Source organism: Prionailurus bengalensis, chromosome X (genome assembly GCF_016509475.1).
Source record: "Prionailurus bengalensis isolate Pbe53 chromosome X, Fcat_Pben_1.1_paternal_pri, whole genome shotgun sequence".
In the NCBI taxonomy this organism is placed as follows: Eukaryota; Metazoa; Chordata; class Mammalia; order Carnivora; family Felidae; genus Prionailurus; species Prionailurus bengalensis.
In genome coordinates this window covers 58,418,720-58,443,559 of record NC_057361.1, presented here as the reverse complement: position 1 = coordinate 58,443,559, position 24,840 = coordinate 58,418,720, and the positions used below count along the sequence as shown (strand labels likewise).

Here is a 24,840-nt window from a genome sequence, read left to right as displayed (position 1 = left end):
TACCTTGGCTAAAAGCCAAGGGTGTAACATTAAAGCATTTCTGCAGAGGCTGAGCTAATATGGTTCAGGCATGTAACCTTCTGGTGCTTTAACTTGATCTGAGGGCACAATTTAAAATGCCACCTAAAGGAGTGGATGGATAGAATGTCCCTTACAATATATTCCATAAATATCTCTTCCCACAGCCAAGCTTTTGACAGGACCTCAGAGGCTGACTACACTTCTCTGATGAAGGCCAGAAGTGTTGGTATGCTCTGTTGTTGACTGAGGCAGGATCCATATGTTTTGGAAGCCAGCTGAACAGGTGGTTGGGTGACAGGGTTTACATTCCGGCTTGAAAGTTGAGAAGACTGACCAACGTTGTTGTCTTCCACGGAAGTTTACCTCACGTCCCTGTGGAGGTAGGGTGCAGGTGAAAGCCGGATTTTTTGTAGGAAGCAGCTTTTGGATCTGAGTTCCACACAACAGAAGAGGGATTTTTGATTTGAGCAATTTTCAAAGCCCAATAACCAGTCAAGTGGTCTGTTGTATAAGAAGGGAAGTTTCATAAATATTCTAATGGAACCTCTGGTTTTATGAACTGTAGGGTCCCAGTGTGCCTGCCGGTATGAATTAGCTGCAGAGTGGGGTTTTATATTGACCAATTGAATTTTGGAGACTGCCACCAAGGACAATTAACTATTTTTTTTTTACATAAATGATGTTGAACTGTTATTTCTGGCACTAATCATGTACCAGAGCCAATTGCCTCTTGAGAGCTACACCTGATATGTGATAATACTATGTCTGCAGCAGAAAGGTGGATTCATTTTTTATTTAAAAATTTTTATTGTATTAACATTACAGCCACAAGACAAAAAAACTCTTTAAAAATAGGGAAATAGAAGAAAATACCCACAATCCCACCATTTCAACATGATTTGTCATTAGAGTTTTGTGTACTTTTCTTATTTTTTCACAACCATATTTTTTCATGTTTATATTCATATTTTGTATACAAATTTGTGTCCTGTTTGAATAATTATAATTACACAAGTAATACATGAATATGTTTTCCTTTAAAAATTTAGAACATTACAGGGGTGCCTGGCTGGGTCAGTAGGTAGATTGTGTGGCTCTTGATCTTGGGGTCGTAAGTTCGAGTCCCATGTTGCGTGTAGAGATTACTCAAAAATAAAATCTTTCTAAAAATGTAGAACATTGTAGAAACAGTTAAATGTCCTTTGGTCCCTTATCCCATTTACCTTTACCCCTCCATTAAGTTACCACTGTCATGAGTTTGATATGTTTTTGTCCAGATCTTAAAAAATAATCCCATGGAGACAAAATACAGTTTTGTTTTGTGTGCAAGAAATGATTACATTCAGCAACTGGCTTTTTTCACACAAACAGTTTTTAAGATTTATCCTTATTGATACATGTAGTTCATTCCCCATAAATGTTATATAATATTTCATTTAATGACTATGCTACATTTATTTAGTCATTCCCTAAAGGAGAATTAGTGTGTGTGTGTGTGTGTGTGTGTGTGTGTGTGTGTGTGAAGAGGGCTAACAAATCTGCTGAACTTCTTCAACTTCCCTAGTCACTCTGAGCATATCAATGCAAAGAGACAATGTGAAGTAAGAAAAAATAAGTCACGTTACCTGCAATCACAGAAATGCTTCGTCCCCACATATCACCATTCTGTGAGGCTAGATTCACAGTGCTGTCCAGTAGAACTCTGTGATGATGGAAATGTTCTATATCTGCCCCGTCCAATATGGTAGCCATTAGCCACATGTGCGTATTGAACATTTAAAATGTGGCCAGGAAACTGAGGAGCTGAGTTGTATTTTATTTAACTTTAATTTAAACTTGGTCACATGTGGCTAGTGGATACTGTATTGGATGGTACAAGACTCTTGCACAGCTCTTGCATAGGATAATGGAAACCACAATTCTATATACTACAAATTACATGATCAGGAACTCTAAGACAATTGCGTCCACCCTCTAAAAGTCAATGGATGATGCTAAGATCTTGTATTGGCACTTTTACATGTCCTTCTTTTAAGGTTAAGTCTCCTTGTTCCTAGTTCCCAGATGGGTTAAAAAGATGGATTATCAGATGGAAAAAACAAAGTTGCCAGAAATCCTGCCTTTCTGGGAATGACAATACTCAAACCAAACCATGTAGAAAATCATTTCTAATCCTAACACCTTCCTTGACATTTAATAAACTAAAATACCCCATCAGTCATCCCACTAGCCCAGTAAAATCTTCAAAAATGTCAGAAGTAATATATAAAATCAACAGAATAATACAAACATCTTACAAAAACAGTCTAGGCTACGAGTCAGCATTGTTCAGTTAGTTGAGTTGTGTGTCATTGATGGGGTTTAGACCCAGATGGAACTGATGTACTTTCTTGTTTTCCACAAACACCTCTGGGACTCTCTGAATCCCCATCCAGATCTCCTTTATCAACCAGAAGGTTCCTGACTGTCCCATATAACTTGCTAAATCTATAGCTCACACAGATAGGCACGTGGTTATGCAATTTTCTCTTAGAGTAGGCTCCAGAATGTCCAGATCTAATGTCTAGCTGATCTTCCCTGGCAGCATCAGGCAGATATGACAGCACGTGTTGGCTGAAGAAGTACACAGCCTGCCCCTGGAAGGAATAGTGAGGCACAAAGCACAAATACACAAACTTTTAATACAGACAATAATAAAATAACATGAAAAATATGCTAGCTATGCCTGTCATAAAAATCCATGACTAACTCCTCTTTTTCATTCGGATGACAATGTATGAAAGTATACCTATCCTCTTGTCTTTCTTTCCCCCCTCCCGTTTCCTGTTCTTTTATGTTTACTTTCTCTGATCTCTTTGCTTAGTCTCTTTTTTTCCTGCCTCTGGCAGTTTCCACTGTTGATCCCCTTTTTTCTTTTCCTGAGGCCAGTCTTCTAGCATCCTTCCATAAGGTCATGCACCCAGTTAATCCGTAAGTGGTATGAGGCCATTAAGATAGAAGTTAAAGAGAAAGAAGGCTTAAACACAGTCCTGTTTTCCTAGAGACTGTGGTCTGGTGTATACCAGGGGACTTCTACCTCCCTTGAGACTTTCTCCCCCACCTACTATAGGAGTGATGCGTGTTTATTAAAGAAAAATTGTAAAATGCAGTGAAAAATATTTAAAGTGCCCATAGTGCCATCACCCAATGAAAACTACAGTAACTTTCACTATATTTCTTTCCATTGTTACTTTTTCCTTCTACATAGATATTTTTAAAGTAAACTCCACCACCAATGTGGGACTTCAACTCATGACCCTAAGATCAAGAGTTGTATGCTCTACTGACTGAGCCATAGAACAGGCGCCCCTGTTCTATGTAGAGTTTTAAAAAACATTGTTATAATCGCATTATATGAATAATTTTGTGTTTCAGGTCCCCCCCCAACATATAAGGATGTTTTCAAATTATTACACAGGTTGATAAATATAATTTTAGTATTGGCATAATAGTCTATCAGTTGAATGTACCATAGTGCTAGCCATTTATCTTGAAGTAGTATTAAAATGAGGATTTTCGGGGCGCCTGGGTGGCTCAGTCGGTTAAGCGGCCGACTTCGGCTCAGGTCATGATCTCGCGGTCCGTGAGTTCGAGCCCCGCGTCAGGCTCTGTGCTGACAGCTCAGAACCTGGAGCCAGTTTCCGATTCTGTGTCTCCCTCTCTCTGACCCTCCCCCGTTCATGCTCTGTCTCTGTCTCAAAAATAAATAAACGTTATAAAATGAGGATTTTCACAAGCATTAATTGCCAAGGATCTAAGTTAAGTACATATAGATTGCCCCCAAACAGTAACTGCCCATGTAATCATAGGATAATGATAGTTCAATCAAAGCTGCAGTTTTTCGGAGAACAGTATATTTCTCCATAAAGTTTAAGACAGTATAGTAATAGTGAATCTTATAGTAGTGTCAGGACCTTTAAGGACCTTCATGCTACTTTTCATGATGACAGCATGGTGTGGAATCAGATTTTTTTTCCCCCCTTTATTCAATAAATATTAATTGAGTGCCTATTACATGCCAGGGACTGTAAATACACCAATAAGAAAAAATGCTTGCCCTCATGGAGCATATAGTCTAGTGGATTTCACAGGCAATTAAACAAGCAATTACATACAGCAGGATAAATACTAAGACCGGGAAAATATGAGGGGCTAGGTGTATAAAAGACGGGCATCTGGGTCGCCTGGGTGGCTCAGTTGGTTAAGTGTCTTACTCTTGATTCTGATTCAGGTCATGATCTCACGGCTGATGAGATGGAGTCCCACATCAGGCTCTGTGCTGACAGAGCAGGGCCTGCTTGGATTCTCTGTCTCCCTCTCTGCCCATCCTCTGCTCACATGCTCTTTCTCTCAAAATATATAAATAAACATTTAAAAAATAAAAGAAGTGCATCTAATTTGGCCTTGGAGGATCAGGATGGATTCTATGAGGCAGGCTGAAGATAGGGAGGGGAGTGGGGCAGAGACTGTTCCAGACAGAGTGAACAGCAAGACTAAAGACTTACAAGCATTTGGGGTGCCTGAGTGGCTCAGTCGGTTGAGCATCTGACTTCAGCTCAGATCATGATCTCATGGTTTGTGAGTTCAAGCCCTGCATCGGGCTCTGTGCTGACAGCTTGGAGCCTGCTTCAGATTCTGTGTCTCCCTCTCTCTGACCCTCCCCTGTTCATGTTCTGCCTTTCTCTGTCTCAAAAATAAATTAAAAATTTTTAAAAATTTAAAAAAGACTTATAAGCATGAGAGAGACTCTCTTTTACCTGAAACTGTCTTTATTTTGCTTTTGTTCTTGAAGAATATTTTTGCTGAACATAGAATTCTGGTTGACAGTGATTTCCCCCCCCAGCAATTTATAGATGTTTTTCTGCTGTCTTCTAGTATCCATAATTTCTGAGAAGTCCATTGCTATTTGGATCATTATATGTAATGCATTTTTTTCCTCTCATTGCTTTCAAGATTTTCTCTTGATCTTTGGTTATCAGGAGTTTGACTATGTTACACATAGGTGCAGTTTTCTCCATATTTATCCTGTTTGGGCTCTGCTGAGCTTGAATCTGTAAACTTTTTTTTTTTTTTTTGCCAAATTTGAGAAGCGTTCAATCATTATTTATTCCAATAATGGTTCTGACCCATTTTCTTTTTCCCCTTCTTCAGGGACTCCAATAACACATATTTTAGACTTCTTGTGCTGTCCCACAGGTCTGCAAGACTCCGTGCACTTTTTTCAATCCTCTTGTCTTCAGGTTACTTTCTATTACTATATCTGAAAGCTCATTGACTCCTTCCTCTGTTACTTAAACCTGCTTTTAAGTCCATCTAGTTAATTTTTTATTTCATATATTGTGTTTTTCAATTCTAGAATTTCCTTTTAGTTCTTTTTTATATTTTCTATTTTTCTGCTGAGGTTTCCTATCTTTTCATTCATTGCCGGGATATTTTTCTCTCTTCAAGGGTCATCATCTCAGGGTTAGCTTCCATCAGTTGTTTTTTCCTTTGAGAATGGGTCACATTTCCCTGATTCTTTATATTTGAATAATTTTAGAGGGTTTCCAAGACCTTGTGAATGTTCTATTGTGGAGACTTGATTCTGTTATATTCCTCTGAAGAGTGTGGATTTGTTTCAGCAGACAATTAGCTTAGTTAAATTGTAACTGAAAACTCTGCCTTGCCTGTCACAGGTGGCAGCTCAAATCTGTTTTGTTTGTCTTAGATTGAAGCTGCTTTGAGTCTGCCCTATCAATGCATGTGTGGTTCAGGATAAGTCTTGAAAGATTTCATACAGATAATGTAAGGCCCTTTTCTCAGATCTGTTTCTGAAATATTCCCTCACTTTCTAGAAACTGTGGTTGCCCCAGGCCCTGTCCTCTTGTTCTTCAGGTTAGACAGATGAGGGTTTCCTGATGTAGTTCTGGTGGTGTGGATGATGACTGCTGTCTGCCCTCAGGCTAAAGCCATAAAAATGGGAAACTTGTTCTATGCTGTTCCCTTGTTCTAAGCCCCCTTCAATATCTGCCTGCTTTTTGTTCACTGTCTGGAACTTTCAGGTGTGTGTGTGTGTGTGTGTGTGTGTGTGTGATTCAGAGTTTATAGTTGCTATCTATTGAGAGTTTACTCAATCAAACTGAGAATGGAATCTGTGAGAGATTCTCAGATGAGCTTACTTCATATTTTGGGGGGAAAATTATAGCCTTCAACTTCTCTGTTTTTCACCTTAACGTTTCTCTAAATTATCACTCATACTCTCTTCAGAGGAAAAAGGGGTAACTTGTTTTTCCCATCACCTCCTGTTTTGGGCAGGAACTACAATTCATCCATCTATTCATTCAGCTATGCAACAAATATACATTAAGTCAGGCATTGTGCCAGGCATTAGGGGTAACAAGAGTAAGTAAAAATAGAGCCTACTTCACTGAGACTGCTCTCTTTAAGGTTGCCAAAGGTCTGTCTTCTTAATCACCAGATCAAATAAATTTATCTCAGTCTTAGAACTGTAACTTTATTGCTCCATTCTCCATTGACTCTGGTGACCAGCCTCTCCTTACAACTCTCTTTTTTGTCTTCCAGATCTTCCTCCTCATTGATTTCTCCTCTCATTTTCCAGGTAGAGGAATTCTCAAAGACTTTGTCCTTGATGCCTTTCTTTTCTTGTCCTTGGCAGTCTTACTCAATCTTAGTGTTTCAACTACAACATACATGCATGCCAAGACTCCTAAATCTCTATCTTCAGCCCTGACCTCTCTCCTGAGATTGAGACCTGAATTTAAGCTGTTTGTCTCCACCTTGTTGCCTAACAATCACATTAAACTGCACGTAGTCAAAAATCCAACTCATTATCTAGCCCCTGAACCTACTCTTCCTCCTATGTTTCCTATTTTGGTTAATTCCTGATACTGGAAGCATATAATTAAATAAGAGCTGGATCAGGGCTGTTGAAAAAGGGACTCTTGTGCTGGGTGGGAAGTTTGACAATAGGGAAAGCTCTAATGTCTCTTCCAATTCTATGATTCTATTATGTTCCCAGCACAGTGCTATACATTTCCTTTGAGGAGCTCACAACCAATTTGGGGGAGATAACAACTGAGTAATCACTAGTCCTGACTTCAAACGCAGCAGGAATTCAGAGAAAGGAGATAGTATGCATTGAGTTAGTAAGAGAAGACTAATCTAAGCTCTTCAAAGGTAGAAGCTGTATTCTTCTATTTCATTTCTGTCCTCACAGCACCATTCTCTACACACTGTAGAAACCCCATGAAGACTTTTTGAATGATTTTGTAATCATTATTAATGTTTAGTAAGTACACATTAAGTGCATAGTTCTTTATTAAATGATGCACGGGTTAACCAAGATTTGATACAGACTCTGACATTTTTCAATCACTCAGTCAACCAACAAATATTTACTGTCTATTATTTGCAAGACACCGTGCTAGGCATTATGGGGGACACAAGATGCAAGAGAAATAGAAGTTTTAGTCTCTTCCCTTGAAGAGTTTACAGTATGGTTGGTAAGATGAGACATAAAGGCACACAAGCTTAATTAAGAATGCAAGTCAGGGGTGCCTGGATGGCTCAGTTGGTTAAGCTTCTGACTCTTGATTTTGGCTCAGGTCAGGATCTCATGGGTTCGTGACATCAAGCTCTGCATCTGGATGGAGACTGCTTGGGATTCTCTCTCTTCCTCTCTCTCTCTCTCTCTGCCCCTCCTGTGCTCAAGCGCACATTTTTTTCTCTATCTCTCTCTAAATAAATAAACTTAAAAAAAAAGAATGTGAGTCAGATGGGCGCCTGGCTGCCTCAGCTGGTGGAGCATGAGACTCTTAATCTCAGGGTTGTGAGTTCAAGCCCCACATTGGGCGTGGAGCCTACTTAAAAAAAAGAAAGAATGCGAGTCAGAGCCAAATGAACATTACAGACAAGAAGTCTGTAAAAATTTTAAAATTTATTGTAGACTGGACGGATATGGAGGCTTTATGGAGGAGGTGGGATCAGCACTTGGCTTTGAAGGATGGGCAGAAATTAAATAGGTTTGAAGTTCCCATAGTTATTAAGAAAATAGAATTCAACACAAAATGTTTCCGGCAAAAGACCAAACAGATAAAGAACAACATGTAGGCAAGAGTAGGCAGCTTATACCAGAATGTTACTGAGCATTTGTTAGTAACATTCTACCCCTTCCCACTATATACACTTGTATTCTTTCTCTCCTTTTTTCCTTTTCTATTTTTTTCATATTATTCCCTTTATGGTGACATACAGGGCTAAAAGAATCTTCTTTGAGAGGCAGTTTAAAAACCTAAGCTCCAAAACCAGACTGCCTGGGTTCAAATCCTGACTTTACCACTTATTAGCTGTGTGATTTTGAACAAGTTGCTTAATCTGTCCATGCATCACCAATAAAATGCAGATATAAAAATAGCCCACATGTCATATGCTTGTTTTGAGGATTAACAGAGTTAAAATATATAAAGTATTTAAAAGAGTGTTTGGCACATAGTAAGTGTTCAATGTTAGTTTTTATTTTTTTAATTAAAAAATATTTATCTTTGAGAGAGAAACACACAGAGCGCTAGCAGGAGAGGGGCAGACAGAGAGGGAGACATAGAATCTGAAGCAAGCTCCAGGTTCTGAGCTCTCAGCATAGAGCCAAACACGGGGCTTGAACCTATGAACCATGACATTAGCCAAAGTCAGACACTCAATCAACTGAGCCACCCAGGCGTCCCAATGTTAGCTTTTATTAAGGAAAGAAAGCTGACTAACTGAAACATTATTACCTTTTCAGGTCTCATTGTTGCTGGATAATTCATTATATAATTAACAAACATCTATACAGAAGCTGCAGGACAGACAGACTCATGTCAGCTAAAGAGTTAGGTCTTTGGCAACCCACCCTTGACAAACCTGCATAGATGCTCACACACTTAGGCCACATCACTTTTCCCCAAATTGCTCTCAACCCTAGGCCAGAGAGATTTTAGTAAAATAAATACAAAACCAACTTAAGTAGACAAGTTGGGTATTTAAAGGACACTTCATCAACACAGAGAGGGAACTGACAACTTTCAGAAGGGATTTAAAATACAGACTTATCCCTGGGGAGGTGCCAGTTGAAATTAGGGTTAAATGAACTTCAGGAAGGGGAGAAGTCAATAATAGTAGTAGGCAGCTAGATAGGTGTGTGTGTGTGGAAAGAGAGCAGGGCTCTATAGAAAGGCAGCTAAACTCTGGATCCACATTCCCTGGAGTAGAGATTGTATGTTATAAGTGCTGCTCTCCAGTTTTCCTCACTGACCTCTTTTACACTCAGACCTTCTCCCTATTCCCTCCTTGCAGTTCCAGACTCGTACTCCCAGGAACACAAACACCCCAAATTATGGGGACTTTTGGTTTGCCATTTCCTCAGGACAGCCTGAATACAGACTAGAAAGAACTTCTTGTCAGTATGATTGCATAACACTGAGTTGGAGATTGTGCAATCTCCTTTTGGAAAAATTGAAGAGCAGGAAGATGGATAGGTTTTTTTTTAATGCCTATTTATTTATTTTGAGAGAGAGACAGTGGGGAGAGGGGGAGAGAGAGAATCCCAAGCAGGCTCTGCACTACCAGCCCAGTGCCCGAGGCAGGGATCAATCCCACGAACTGTGAGATCATGACCTGAGACAAAACCAAGAGTTGGATGCTTAACCGACTGAGCCACCCAAGCACCCTGATAGGTGTTTGATTAAGGTGCAGTATTCTTTATGGGCAGGAGGGTGAGATTCCTTCAAATTCAAGGGTCCGACATCTCTGTCTTTTGTGGGGTTTTTTTCCCCACTCTGGACTCCTTCTAGCAAAGAATGAGTGTGATCAAGGAAACCCAATGTGACCATTGAGTTTTGATGTCACCTGTTTGCCAAGAGATTTGACTGGGCTATTTTTTTCTTGGTGTGATAATTGAAGTACACAGGATAACTGTGCCTTGTTCAACATCACTTGGTAACTGTGAAGCTCTGTGCCTCTCATGAAAAGCAAAAAATTATGTGTGTGCGCACGGGCCCTGGTAAGCCAGCTGGTAACAGCTGTTATCTGTTGTTACTGCAAAGGATTTAATTAGCCCAGTACCCTCTACTCTGCTCTCCCTCCCCATCAAATCTTTCTCTTAAAAAAAAAAAGAGCGTGTATTTACACCTCATTATGAATTTAACTTGCACAATTCTCCTAGGGCTATTTGATTTTAAGCCTTATCCCTTCACTTACCTGTATATTCAACTTCCCACTTTCACTGACATCCCTCCCCCCCACCTCCGCTTTTAAACGGTCAAGTCTCTCCTCCCTTTAAACAAACAGACAAACAAACAAACAAACCCTTTTTTGACAAAGCATTGCCCTCTAGCTACTACCTTTCTTTCTTAGGCAAGCCTCTCAAAAGAACAGTCTCTAATAAATGTTTCCACTTCTCCATCTCTGATAGGATTCTCAGTCCACTGCAGTCTGGGTTCTACCTCCCATGCTCCACTGAAACCGCTCTCATTTAAGCAATTGTCAAATTTAGTGGACAGCTCCCAGGCCTTATATTATTTGACAGTTGCACTGTGTTAAACACTGTTAACTACTCACTTGCTCCTTTTGGAAAATTTCTTATCCCTCCCGCTCGGATCACTATTGTCTCTTGGTTCTCTTTCTACCTCTTGGACAACTTATTCCTTCCCGGTCTCCTTCACAAGCTTCTCTTCTCGTGCCTATCCTTTAATATGTTTCCCAAATGGAAAAATTTTTTCTGATTAAAAAAGAAATACATGTTCATTACGTAAAAATAAAACCTTTTAGAAAATTATAAACATTCCAACGGAAAAATTCCAACGGAAACCTCACCACACAGAAGTAACCACTATTAACATTTTGGCTTATATCCTTCCAGTTGTTAAAAATTGGTATATATATCCTATCCAGTAATACAAATGGCATCACATTACTATATGTTCTACCAGGTTTTTTCTTTTTGTTTTTTTGTGGGCATCATTCCACCTCAATGAGTATAGAACATTGTTTTAAATGGATACAAAAGAGGGCTTGACTGGCTCAGTCAGAAGAGCATGCGACTCTTGATCTTCAGGTCGTGAGTTTGAGCCCCATGTTGGGTGTAGAGATTACTTAAATAAATAAATAAAAACTTAAAAAGAGAAATTATAAGTGGATATAAAAGAGAACACTGAATTTGGCCATTTACACAAAAGACTGTTTTATGATGGAAGTGACTGAGATATGAAGTCTGCAAAATGTAGGACCCACTACTATGTGAGACTTGCCATATAAACAAATTTGCAAGTTAGGGGAAAAAATGGCTACAAAAATATTTCATTGCATAAAATGAATAATTCTTTACTCTTAGAGACAAGCTCTGTGTACTTGTATCTTTGTGTGCCTGATTATTTTCTCAGGATAAATTATTGGAAGTGAAATTTCTAGTCAACAGTTTCAGTAAATAACATTAAAACTTAAAAAAATTTTTTTAAGTTTATTTATTTATTTATTTTGAGAGACAGAGCACAAGCAGGGGAGGGGCAGAAAGAAGAAGAAACAGAATCCCAAGCAGGCTCCATGCCATCAGTGCAGAACCAGATGTGGGGCTCAAACTCACAAACTGCAAGATTATGACCTGAGCTGAGATCAAGAGCTGGACGCTTAACCAACTGAGCCACCCAGGCACCCCCCCCCCATTTTTAAAATACAGGGGCACCTGGGTAGCTCAGTCAGTTAGGCATCTGACTCTGGGTTTTGGCTCAGGTCATGATCTCACGGCTTCGTGGGTTCGAGCCCCACATCGGGCTCTGTGCTGGCAGCTTGCAGCCTGCTTGAGATTCTCTCTCTCCCTCTCTCTCTGCCCTTCCCCCACTCGTGCTGTCTCTCTTTCAAAATAAATAAAACTTAAAAAAAGTTTTTTTAATACAAAATTGCTTAAACATAAATGCAATGAAAACGAAAAAACAAGTCTCCCTGCCATCCCTGACTTCTGTTCTCCAGAGACAACCAGTACTACAAGTTTCTTGATGGCAAGTTTTTTTTTTAATAAATACTGCCAATTTGCCTCCCAGAAAAATTGCACAGATTTTATACTCTCATCAACATTGCCTGCTTTCACTGATTTTTAAATCTTTTGTCCTTGCCTCTTCACATTTTTCTTTCTGCACTGTATGCTAATAACTCCCAAATCTCTATCTCTAACCCTGATCACACCCTCCAGTTCCAGGCCAGTATTTCTAGCTGGACATCTCCACCCAGGTGTCCTATAGACATCCCAGACTTTTCTAGACTGAACTCATGGTCTTCCTTCCCACACTTACTCTTCTTTCTGTAATTCCAATTTTGATTGGTGGTGCCAGCATCCATCTCATTACCTAAATCAGAAACCTAGGAGTCATTTTCAATTTCTTCCTCTCCTTGCAAATAGTAATAATAGCTAATAGTTACTGAACACTCACCATTCACACATATTTTGTTTCATTTAATTCTCACGAAAGCCCCAGAGGTGGCTTTTAGTCTTATCATTTCCATTTCACAGTTGAGGAAAACTGGATAACTTGCTCAAGGCTATACAGCTAGGAAGCAGGGATTTAAACCCAGGCAGTTTAAGTCCATAGCTCACACACTTAAGCCCCATACTATACTACCACCATATTTCATCAGGTACAAGTTTTACCTATTTCCTCACTCTCAGTCCTGTTTCCTTTTCTCCATTCCCACCACGACCAACTGATTCCAAGTCTTATCAATACTCTCATCATTAGTCTCATTCAATTCATCTTCCATGTTGCCTGAAAAATAATCCTTCTTAAACACAAATATGACCATGTCTTTTTTTCCTGTTGAAAATCCTTCAGTGGCTCCCTACCACTTACTTTGTAAAGCCAGAGATCCTTTGCTTCATAAAGAAGGAGCACCCTCATTGCCTGTCCCCAGCCGGCCTACCTCTCTAAGCACTTTCTTTACAGGATATGAATTAGTCACAATTGCCTAAAAACATGCTGTTTCTTATTGGGATGACTTTGCACATGCTATTCCCTCTGCGAGAAATTGCCTTTCCCCATTTCCACTCCTATTTGTCCTTTATGTCTTTTCATGTCTGTCAAACTCAGATGTTTCCTCCTCCAGGAAGCCTCCCCTAATTCCTCCAATTATTCATGTCCCATGTGCTGCTTTAAACATTCACTTATTTTGTATTTGTCATTAGTTTTATTTTCTTGTCTCCCTTTCTAGAATGTTAACTCTTTGAGGGCTGGGTCGCTCTTATTCAACTTTAGTATTTAGCATGTTGCCTAGCACATAAGTAGTTGCTTAGTAGATATCGGTTAAATTGAATTAAATAACTGTGAAAATTTGGGCCTTGTACTCTGTTGAAAGGATTTCAGGCATCAGTGGTACAGGAAAAATCAGAAGAGGCAGGTGCAGGGAGGAGAAAGGATGACCTAAAATCACCACTGTTAATGTGGGGCACCACACCTTCATGTGCGCCATGTATAAATTAATCATATAAATATCAATATGTCTAAAAAATATCAATATGTCTATGGATATTTTCTCATTTAGATACGTACTCTTTCTCCATAATGGGCTGCAAGCAACCTCAGAGCAGTGCCAAGTATGGTGTTCTGCAGAGTAGAGACAGAACATATGAAATAAATCCCTTCAATATGCTGAGAAATATATCTGAGTACATCTGGGCTTAAGCTTTCTGTGGTAACAAGTGGAGGATGAAGCTATGCCCCGATTTTCCTGGAAAGGGAGAATGAGCAATCATATTTACCCCATCCCCGCTGCTTCCCTGGCACCATTGTGCAGAGTGCTCGGTTGCGGGTGGAATGAATTGAAATGATCAGTGGCACAAGTGGCAGGGCTGCGTTCTAAGTTCTTAGTATTATGGTTGGAACCCCTCCCTCTGGAGAACACCCTTCTATTTTCACGCAAAACCCTGACTTATTCAGGTCACGGGGCTTCGGCCTATCACTGCAAGGTCCCCGTTTGCGGGGCAGTGCCCGCTGCCGATAGATACTGGGTAGAAGACAATTTCTTGGGTTGAGGAGCAGCGATTGGCGGATCCCGCCTCTAATGCTTCCCAGGACATCGGGCGCTGCGTGTCCGAGATGCCGGTTCCGGGGCGGCCACAAACACCACCCGGAAGCCTGAATGAGGCCTCCGAAGTACAGGACTCACAGCCCTCAGCGTGGCCGCTATTCAGGGTGCCGGGCCCGGGGCCAAGGCAGCGTGCGCGTGCGTGCGTGCGTGCGTGCGTGGGCGCGCGTGCGCGGCGCCGCTGTCTGTGGGTTGGCTGGTTATTTTGCAAGCGGGAGGGGCTGTGCGCGCTCCTGCCTCCCGCCTCTGTCCCCCACCCCCTTCCCCGGTCCCAGTCTCTCCTTCGGAAAGATGTCGGACACGGCAGTGGCTGACACTCGGCGCCTTAACTCGAAGCCGCAGGACCTGACCGACGCTTATGGGCCGCCAAGTAACTTCCTCGAGATCGACATCTTTAATCCACAGACGGTGGGCGTGGGCCGCGCGCGCTTCACCACCTATGAGGTTCGCATGCGGGTGAGTCACGGGGTGAGGGAGACAGCTGAGGGAGGACCAGGCGGCTGGGCGGGGGCTGCCAGAAGGCGCTCGAAGGGGTCATTTGGGGGTTGGGGGCAGAGGTCTCCAGACTCGGTTGTGGCCCTAGGATACAGAAAAGTCCAGAGGGGGACATCGGACTGGGGTGAGGGAAAATAAGTACCTATGAGCAAGAAGTGAAGCCTGGCTGGATAGGGTGGGGAGGATGGGGAAGATTAGAGTGGGGAATTCAAGGAAATAGGAACCCTGAGTGCAGCGACAGAAGAAGGGAAGGAAGAGTGACAGAGGGCTGGGGAATGGAAAGACAAGGCGATATATCGCTGGGTCCCATAACTAAACTGTGTTGTGGGAAGTCAATACGAAGAGGGAGGACAGGAAGCCCCGATTTCTTCCTCATGAAGTCTCCCTGGGATGATGGAGTTAAGCAAAGCCTGCATTGAAGGGAAGATAGACCCCAGGAAAGGGAGAGAGTGGGCTTGGTAGAGCAGAAATAAGAAAGGGAGTCTCCCTGACACCGAGTGCTTCCCAGACTTGTGTGGAATTAGCATATGAAGGAGAGAAATGTTTTCTGCTTAAGTTTTCTCAGGTATCACATGCTGTGTCTTATGGTGAAATCTGGCCTTGCCCTGGGATTGGTGGATTGTCAGTCGGTACTCAAAGCATCCTGTGCTGATCCTTTAGATTTGAAGTAGCCAGTATTTCAGTATTGGCTCCCATTTGGGCTTTCTGTATACAAATGGCCATTTGCCCTTTCTGTTCTAGATTAACTTTTTGGATTAAGACTGTTGTCTGCGGTTACTTTAACGCATGACATTTCGGGACTGCCCAGGAGTGGCTTCTTCCAATGTGCACTACAGAGGACTTTATTCTCTAGTTCTTAGTCCACATTACAAGGATGGAATGTGCAGATAAAGTAGTGGTTTGCACGTTCTTTAGCCCAGTTGAAGTGGTTACAGGAAGAAAAGTTAGAGGCCCATTTTCTAATTTTCCTTATGTTTTTTTTTTTCTCAGACTAGAGGGCCAGAATATTCTCTATGGACAGCATGCTGCTCAAACAGCATTTGAAGACCTATAAAAGAGTGTATGTGCTTTCATTTTTGACTGAATGAATTGAATGAGAGAGTGTGTCTCCTACATGGGCTTTGAAATTTAATTGAGAAATGGTGTCCAAATTCCAAGTTTCACAAAGTCCAAACTGAAGAAAGAAAATCGAAGCAAAAATTGAGAAAAACTCATCTATATAAGAACTACCTGAAATCAACTCTTTGGAGAAGAATGGAAGTTAGATCCCTCAAAATATGATCAAAAGTCTGGAACTGTTAGTGATAGAGAACTTAGTTACCTGAGGAAGCTTGGGCATAACTTGTTCAGTGTGAGGATTCTCTGCTGTGGGGTTTTGGAGACAACATCTCCATCCATTACCCAAGAGCCTTAGGGATTATGAATGAAACAGCTCTCTTCTTAAGGCATTCTAATAACAACAGAGACTGTTCATCCAGTGCCTACTATGTGCCAGGCACCGAACTAGGGTTCAGTTTCTAAATCCTTGCAAAAATGACATTTTACAGATAGGAAACTGAGGAGGAATGCAGTTTAAGTAACTTGCCCAAGTACACATAGCTAGTAAGTGACAGGGCTGATATTTGAACCCAGATCTGACTGACTCCAAAGCCCATCATACTCTTTGCATTACACTTCAGTCTCTTTGGCAATGCTTAGTTGCAAAACTTTAGTGCACAATATTTTTTTACCCACCAAGCTTTCCATCTATCCTTTTCACAATTTCTAATTGTACGGTGATGATAGGTTTGATGGCAGTTCCTAGTTGTGTGAATTTTAATTTGTATTGTTTATATTAATTTGGCTATCTAGACTTAATATTTTAATTTAACTCTGTGTAGGGGAGAAGTTGGTAAATTCATTTAGTTTTTAGTTGCTATATTAGGTGATTGATCATGGTAGGCATTTTAGGGAGTATGAGACTCAAGAGACTGGGCTTTGGGAATTAAACATTGTGTATGGTAGAAGCAGATGGCACTGACTTTCTTCTTTATATAATAACTAAATATTTCTGAAGGTGTTCTCTTATTTTGCTCAGGAAAGAATTCCCCCCTCCCACCCTTCCAAGAAATTAGGAATCTGGAGAGGTATCCTGGTGACTTCATATAATGTGTATGGAACTTTTCAAATGTCAGTTGTCCTGTGGACTTGAATTTTGTTTCTGTCTCTCCTTTCCCTTGACTTTGTGTTGATCAGAGCCAACGACTCTGTATATCCTGTACTACACAATCCTGGCTTCCTCAAATGATTTGTAGGTTGGAGCTGGGAGACTATCTTAGTACATAGTGGCCCCTTCCCTACATGGCTAGGTGTGAAGATGAGAGGTCATTATTGTCACCATCCTGTGGGGGTAGGGAAAGAATAGGAGTTTTGTGAGCCAAAGGAAGAAGTCCACAAAATGGCAGTGGATGGTTTCACTATGCCTTGGAAGCAGCTACTCAGCATTTTCCCCCCTTTGTTCTGTTAGCTTCTGTAAAAGCCTACTTGTTAAGGTTCTACTCTTTGGGGATCACAGTATTTGTAATGAATTCTGGTGGAAACCTAGAATTACATGATACCAAAGCACTTCTTTTTTTCTTGCAGTATTATTTTTCTCCCCATCTTTGTTGAGATGTTATTGACATATAACATTGTGTAAGTTTAAGGTGTACAATGTGATTATTTGATACTCATACAGATTTCTTGCAGGGTTCTGAGTATTTTCTTTATAATGTTTTCTTTTAAATGGTTAAAATATGCACATGGTACAAAATTCAAAAGATACAAAAAAGATGTACTGTAAAAACTAAGTCTTCCACCCTCTGCCCTCTAGAGGTTCCCTTTTCCAAAGAAACCATTGTTTCCAGTTTTTTCATTTATTCTCCTAAAGAATAGGTTGTAATAAAACATTGCTTTACCTGTATCTCACTCTCCTTCAACTCATTGACATTCCTTGGACCTTGATCATAGGTGGAGTTGTAACTAGTGTAAGTTGGCTAGTTATTTAGCTTTTGATGACCTATACCTAGAACTGGATCCTGGAAAGACAGTTTCCAGACATGAGGACTACAAAGCATGAGGTAGTGAGGACTGTGTGAAGCTCTAGCATAACTGGGAGATGTTCTTTTCCTGCCCTGAGGCAGTTGTGGAGGCTCAGGTCATAGTTCAGGAGAGAAACTAGTTCCTTTTATTTCCATCTGCTGATACGAGTTGGCTGGTGGAAAATACAGTCAACTTTAATACATGTGGTTGGCCATTTATATTTAGAACTTGTAGACAGGAGTGAGGATCAGGGCTTTTTGTTTGTTGGTAGTTCATGTTGCCATTAGAGCCTTGGGAAAATTATCAATGATTAATATGTGGGAATAAGCTGATCTATATGAGGGAGCAAGATATGGTAACCCAACTTAATGTAATTGCTATTTCTGCCGTACTTTCTAGACAGGGAGAAGGTAAACATACCTAGGGCTTCTATTAATCAGTTGAGTATTTACTGAGTAACTTGCATAGTCTGCATTTAGGGAGATGCAGAAGTAGTGACAGCTTCTGATTTCAATGAAATTATAGTTTAGTTAAGTAGCAAGACTAACACGATGCATAAAACAATAATGTGTCAGACACTACTAAAGTATAAATGTCATAGGAGTTCAGAGGAGAGGGAGACCAGTAAATTAAGCTGGTGTGTTCAGGAAGATTTCCTGGATGAAATGGGACTTGAGCTCGGACTTGTAGAATGGGGACAATTTGAGGAAATTTGAGGAATGGGTATGATTTGAGGAAATCATACCTTGGAGGTGCTTTTCTCTTATTCTTTTACAGGGAACTTAAATTCACTTTTGGGGACACCTGGGTGACTCAGTTGGTTAGGTGTTTGACTCTTGATTTTAGCTCAGGTCATTATCTCACTCACAGTTCATGAGTTTGAGCCCCATGTAGGGCTCTGCGCTGACAGCATGGAGCCTGCTTGGGATTCTCTCTCACCCCCTCTCTCTGCCCTTCCCCCGCTCACGTGCACTCTCTCTCAAAATAAATAAACATTAAAAAAATAACTTTTCAATTGAAAATGTAATACATGCATGTGACAAATTCAAATTGTTCAGTGAAAAATGTGACCCTCCCACCCATTCCAGTTGTTTAGTCTTATACTCCAAAACCAATCACTGTTATGAATAAATATTTTATTCATAAATACAAATATATACACGTATACATATCCCTTTTTAAGTTGAAGTATAGTTGACACACATGGTACATTAGTTTCAGGTATTCAACGTAGTGATTTGACAAGTTTATACATTACACTATGCTTACCACAAGTATATGTGGTCTGTATATTGTGTGTGTGTGTGTGTGTGTATATATATAAAACTATATTTCCTGTGTTCTTATTCCCATGCCTTACTCATTCCATAACTGGAAGCCAATATCTCCATTCCCGTTCACCCATTTTGCCCATACCCCTAGCCCCCTCCCCTCTGGCAACCAACAGTTTATTCTCTTTATTTATGGGTCTGCTTCTACTTTTGTTTATTTGTCATGTTTTTTAGATTATACATATAAGTGAAATCATATAGTATTTATCTTTATCTGTCTGGCTCATTTCACTTAGCCTAATACCCTCTAGGTCTATCCATGTTGTCACAAATGGCAAGATCTCATCTTTTTTTCTAGCAGAGTAATATTCCATTGTGTGTGTGTGTGTGTGTGTGTAGCACATCTTTATCCCTTCATATTTTTATTTTATTTTATTAAAGTTTATTTACTTATTTTGAGAGAGAGAGTGTGAGCAGGGGATGGGCAGAGAGAGAGAAAGAGAGAGAGAGAGAGAGAGAGGGAATCCCAAGCAGGCTCCGTGCTGCCAGTGCAGAGCACAGTGTAGGGCTTGAATCTGCGAATAGTGAGATCATGACCCCAGCTGAAACCAAGAGTCCAATGCTTAACTGACGGAGCCACCCAGGCGCCCCCATATTTTCTTTTTAAAGTTTATTTCTTTTGAGAGAGCACGCACAAGTGGAGGAGGAGCAGAGAGAGGGAGACAGAGAAAATCCCAAGCAGGCTCTACACTGTCATTGTGGAGCCCAACGCAGGTTTCAAACTCACAAACGGAGATATTGTGACCTGAGCTGAAATCAAGAGTCTGACACTTACCTGACTGAGCCACCCAGGCACCCCTCATCTTTTTTTCTGTTTATTTATTTATTTTTGAGAGAGAGAGCAAGCGGGGGAGGAGCAGAGAGAGAGGGATACAGAGAATCCCAAGCAGGCTCTGTGCTGTGAGCACAGAGCCCAACACAGGGCTTGAACCCATAAACCATGAGATCATGACCTGAGCTGAAATCAAGAGTCAGACGCTTAACCGACTGAGCCACCCAGGTGCCCCACATCCATTCATCTTTTGATGGACACTTGGGTTGCTTCCATATTGGGTTGCTTGGCTGTTGTAAATAATGCTACAATAAACAAAGGGGTTCATATATCTTTTAGAATTAGTGTTTTCATTTTCTTTGGGTAAATATACATAGCCTTTTTTTAAACCAAATAGGGGTAAGCTGTATGTACTGTTCTGTAACTTGATTTGATGCTTAATATATTTTCATACTGGCACATGTATATTTCACATTCTTTTCATAGCTGTATAGTAATTCTACTGTGTAGGCATAGCATAATTTATTTAACCAATTGTCTATTGATGGACATATATAATTATTACAAGTAAAGTACAGTGAAAACCCTTGTATATACATATTTGCATACAACTTCAAGTCTATTTAAAATTTGTTTTTACATTTTATTTATTTTTGAGAGAGAGCACAAGTGGGGGAGAGGCAGAGAGAGAGGGAGACACAGAATCCAAAGCAGGCTCCAGGCTCTGAGCTATCAGCACAGAGCCCGACGCGCGGCTCAAACTCACAAACCGTGAGATCATGACCTGAGCCGAAGTTGGACGCTCAACCGACCGAGCCACCCAGGGGCCCGAACTTCAAGTCTATTTATAGGATAAATTCTAAGCAGCAAATGACTTCTAGTCACCATCTGTGACAAGGCTGGATGTGGTAAGGATTGGTATTTACCTGGTGGTATTTTAAAGGAGTTATAGGAGCATGGTCCACAGGAATTATTTCTTCATTGGGACCTAAATGGTTCTGACAGGTGGCCACTACAGGCTGAACGTTAGTTACCATCTCTCTTCTCTCATTTTTCCTTCCCTGTAGACAAACCTACCTATCTTCAAGCTGAAGGAGTCCTGTGTACGGCGGCGCTATAGTGACTTTGAGTGGCTTAAAAATGAGCTGGAGCGAGATAGTAAGGTATGACCCCATTCCCTGGGTGGAATCTTTGGAGGAGGAGATCTACATAGGCTCATAAGGAATAAGATTCTAGTCTATAAATATTTAAAAAAAATTTTTTTTAATATGAAATTTAGTATACTCTGGTTTCTCTTCAGATCGTCTAAATCTTTCACCTTTTAATATGAACTTTATTGTCAAATTGGTTTCCTAAAAAAAATTTTAACGTTTATTTGTGAGAAACACAGAGAGAGCAAGAGCAAGGGAGGGGCAGAGAGAGAGGGAGACACAGAATCCAAAGCAGGCTCCAGGCTCCAAGCTGTCAGCACAGAGCCTGATGCAGGGCCCAAACTCACAAACCGCAAGATCATGACCTGAGCTACTGTTGGCCTCTTAACCGACTGAGCCACCCAGGTGCCCCTGTGGTCTATAAAATCTTAAAGGCAGTGGAGAGGCTGAACACTATCAAATCCCAGCACATTGGATCTGGGTGATACCCTTTGAAACTTGAAAGTGGTAAGTTCAGGACAAATTTTAAAAGAAAAAATATTACTGGAATCAGTGGTGAGTAAAGTCATAAAACTTAACTTATATAGGTACTAAAAATATAAGTGTAGATCGTGTCAGAAAAGACCTAGCTAAATTCTTGGATACTAGTGGATTGTTAAAGAAAGTGAGGAATATTTGAAGTTTATTTCCTTTTTTTTTTTTTTTTTTGAGGTGGTAAATCTGTCCTTCCATAAAATCACTTGGATTTTTTTATGTTTGTTTATTTTTAAGATAGATACAGAGCATGAGCAGGGGAGAGGCAGAGAAAGAGAGAGAGAGAGGGAGAGAGAGAGAGAGACAGAATCCAAAACAGGCTCCAGGCTCTGAGCTATCAGCACAGAGCCCAACATGGGGCTCGAACTCAGAACGGTGAGATCATGACCTGACCTGAAGTCAGACGCTTAACCGACTGAGCCACCCAGGTGCCCCTGGATTCATTTTTGACCTAAGCCATCATTACTGTTCTTATGGCCTCAGTTCTTACAAGTTGCCAGCTGTGGGATAAGATAGACCCTGGCTAATAGTCTAATAAGAAATGAGGTATACAGTGCTTCACCATCTCGTTCCCTCTTCATCCTCTCCCATGTGGCTGATATTTTGTGTCTGCCTGCAGATTGTAGTACCACCACTGCCTGGGAAAGCCTTGAAGCGTCAGCTCCCTTTTCGAGGAGATGAAGGGATATTTGAGGAGTCCTTCATTGAAGAAAGGAGGCAGGGCCTCGAACAGTTTATTAACAAGTAAGCCAAGTTCCTGGGGACTCCTCTTGCTCCTTTTGCCATCATGGTCTTTCTGTGTTTTGTCTGTCTCCTCTTTTGTGATGTGTAATAAGATGTGTTGCCGGTTGTGTGGTGAGCTGACTGGACAGTAAAACTCCATTCTTTCGAGCAGAATTCTGATCCTGTACCTCAGGGCCTGAAAAGGCCTTGGATGTGTTTGGGGATTTTTCCCTACCTCACCTGTCTATCTCCCTTCTCCTACAACATCAGGGTTGGAGTGGTGCCTCGTTGCTGTCCTCTACTTACTTGAACCTCTGGAAGAGCTGATGTTGCCCTTTCTCCCCTGTCCACACCCCCATTGCTCTGTGAATTCTCTCTGATCCCAGATACTACTGATAACCATCTTGGTCTCTTTATAGAATTGCTGGGCACCCACTGGCTCAGAATGAACGCTGCCTACACATGTTCCTGCAGGAGGAGGCAATTGACAGGAACTACGTCCCTGGGAAGGTGCGCCAGTAGGAGCCCCTCTCACCACTTGCCCTCTACTTTCCTGCTGAAATGACATTGATTTTTACACTAAGCCTCTCTCTCTGTCTCTTTGATCTGAAGTTGGCTGCCCATCCCCTGGCCTGATAGACTGTCTGGCATTGTGTTTCTTGGTACCTGACTACACCGTGGGCACTCTGCTAGGATCCTCTTCTCTGAGAAGAGGTGGGAGACCACAGGCAGATGCTCTTTGCTTGGGGTGCGGGTGGGGGGATTGGACTGGAAGGCAATTCCTTGGGCATTTACCTTTGCCAGAAGGCTAATCTTATGGGGGTGGGGGTCTTGTGCTGGTAGGGCACTCGGATACATACTGATGCTGCAAGTCCAGGGGATTTTCTTACTCTTAGGTTTAACCAGAAACGCTGAGCAGGGAAAAAACCCTGCCTTTCCTACCTGCATGAACTTTTTTCTTTTGGGGAAGGTGGTAGAGACCCAGAAGTTCTTGTTTTCTCTAGGCCTGCTCCCAGTTTTCTCAACGGTTTCTTTTGTTCCTTTCTCTCTCCCTTGTTGCTTTTCATGGCAGTAAATCCTCCTGAGTCTAAGCAGTCTGTTGTGTGGAGCAAGGTGTGTGGGTTTTCTGGGCCCCTCATCATGGCTGCTTCAGAGTCAGAAGAAAACCATAGGGCAGTAGGGGAACTCTTGTTGTCTAGCCCCTCTCCTTTGTGGCTCCCCACTCTGGCTGCCTGTTCTTGCTCATCAGCAGGTGAGTCAGTACAGGCCAGCAGTTTCCACCCCCCCCCCCCACAAGCCCTTGCTACTTTATAGGTTACCTTTGCGGGTTTGATGGCTTGAGGGGTGGGGACAACTCACCACTGCCAGGTAACTCCCTAAAGGGTGGGAGTGGATCATTTTCTAGGTACCTCCCAGTGGTTGGGAAGGGCATCACCACCCTCTTCCTTCCATTCTTCCTCCCCACCCCACCCCCACCATCCCATTTAATGCTGCCACAAGGCCGAAGCACATGAACAAACCACACAGTCTCTGACTTCTCCTAAGCACTTTGAGCTGTTGAATGGGGCTCAGGGGCAAGAGTTGTCACTGCCCTCCCCAGCTTGGTCACAGGGTTACTGAACTGCCTGTACCTGTTTCCCATGGAACTCCAGTAGTCTTCCCAGAATTTGAGCTAGAAATAGCAGCTGGGTATGGATGTCCCAAATCTTAAGAGTCTGAAGCAGCTTTCCTGGGCTTCTATCTGGAGGATAGTGGTTTGTTTGCTGGGGCCTAATATCTCTCTCCAGTGGTGGGATGGGAGCAAGTTAACTGGTGTCATGTCAAAAATGGGGACTCTTTGCTTAGACTCTCTATCATGGAAGGATCGGAATTCTCTGTATGGGGTCTTGGGGAAAAGGATTGTGGAGTTGGACAAGACCCTGATCAGAGAGTTTAGGATTGGATTTTGACATGGGATTTGGAGTCCTTCTCAATGTTGAAGTTCCCTGAGACAGATCAGCTCTCCAGCTGCTGAGCCTGTACCAGGGGCTGAGCAGCCCCTAGAGAGAGGCTGTGCTCCCTTTCCCACCTCCCAAATGTTGTTGTTGTTGCTGCCTTTTTGATTTGTATCCTCTGTTATTGACTTTTTTTTAAGAATTCTTTCATTGTGCACAAGTGCTGAAAGCCTGAGGCCCCATTTCTGCTGTGTATATATCCTGACTCGGGGCTTTTATTCAGCAAACTGTTCATTCTTCTGTCAGACAATGTCATATTCAACTCTGTTCATATTAAACCACTGTGAAGCAAGCCTCTGTTTTCCTGCTTAAGTTGTAGTAGTTTTTAGTGTCTAGGATATTCTTGGTATTGTGCAGAAATCATACAACATGGTCAGTATCCTGAGGTGATAAGTTAAGTTTGGCATTTAAATTAAAAAAACAACTACCAGAATCCTAGCTGCCTGTAGCGATATTTACCTATCCTTGCAACTCCCAATTGACTTTGTCACCGAGGTAATGCGTCTTCTTGCAGGAAGTAGCCATAGGGCTCAATACCTGTGGTTTGGTTCAGATTTAGTAGATTTGGTTTTTAACCTTGTGGGTTTCTACTAATTTGGGCAGAATATATTTATAGT

General features: G+C 41.6%; 1 protein-coding gene across 1 annotated transcript; it reads left to right on the top strand.

Annotated features, from left to right (window-relative positions):
- The first annotated feature begins 14,318 nt into the window (after positions 1-14,318).
- SNX12 (sorting nexin 12) lies at positions 14,319-24,515 on the top strand. The gene is made up of 4 exons (XM_043571470.1): positions 14,319-14,619; positions 20,889-20,984; positions 22,126-22,250; positions 22,649-24,515. Exons 1-4 carry the CDS (start codon positions 14,455-14,457, stop codon positions 22,749-22,751), a joined length of 489 nt encoding a protein of 162 aa, XP_043427405.1. The 5' UTR covers positions 14,319-14,454; the 3' UTR covers positions 22,752-24,515.
- Positions 24,516-24,840: the final 325 nt, after the last annotated feature.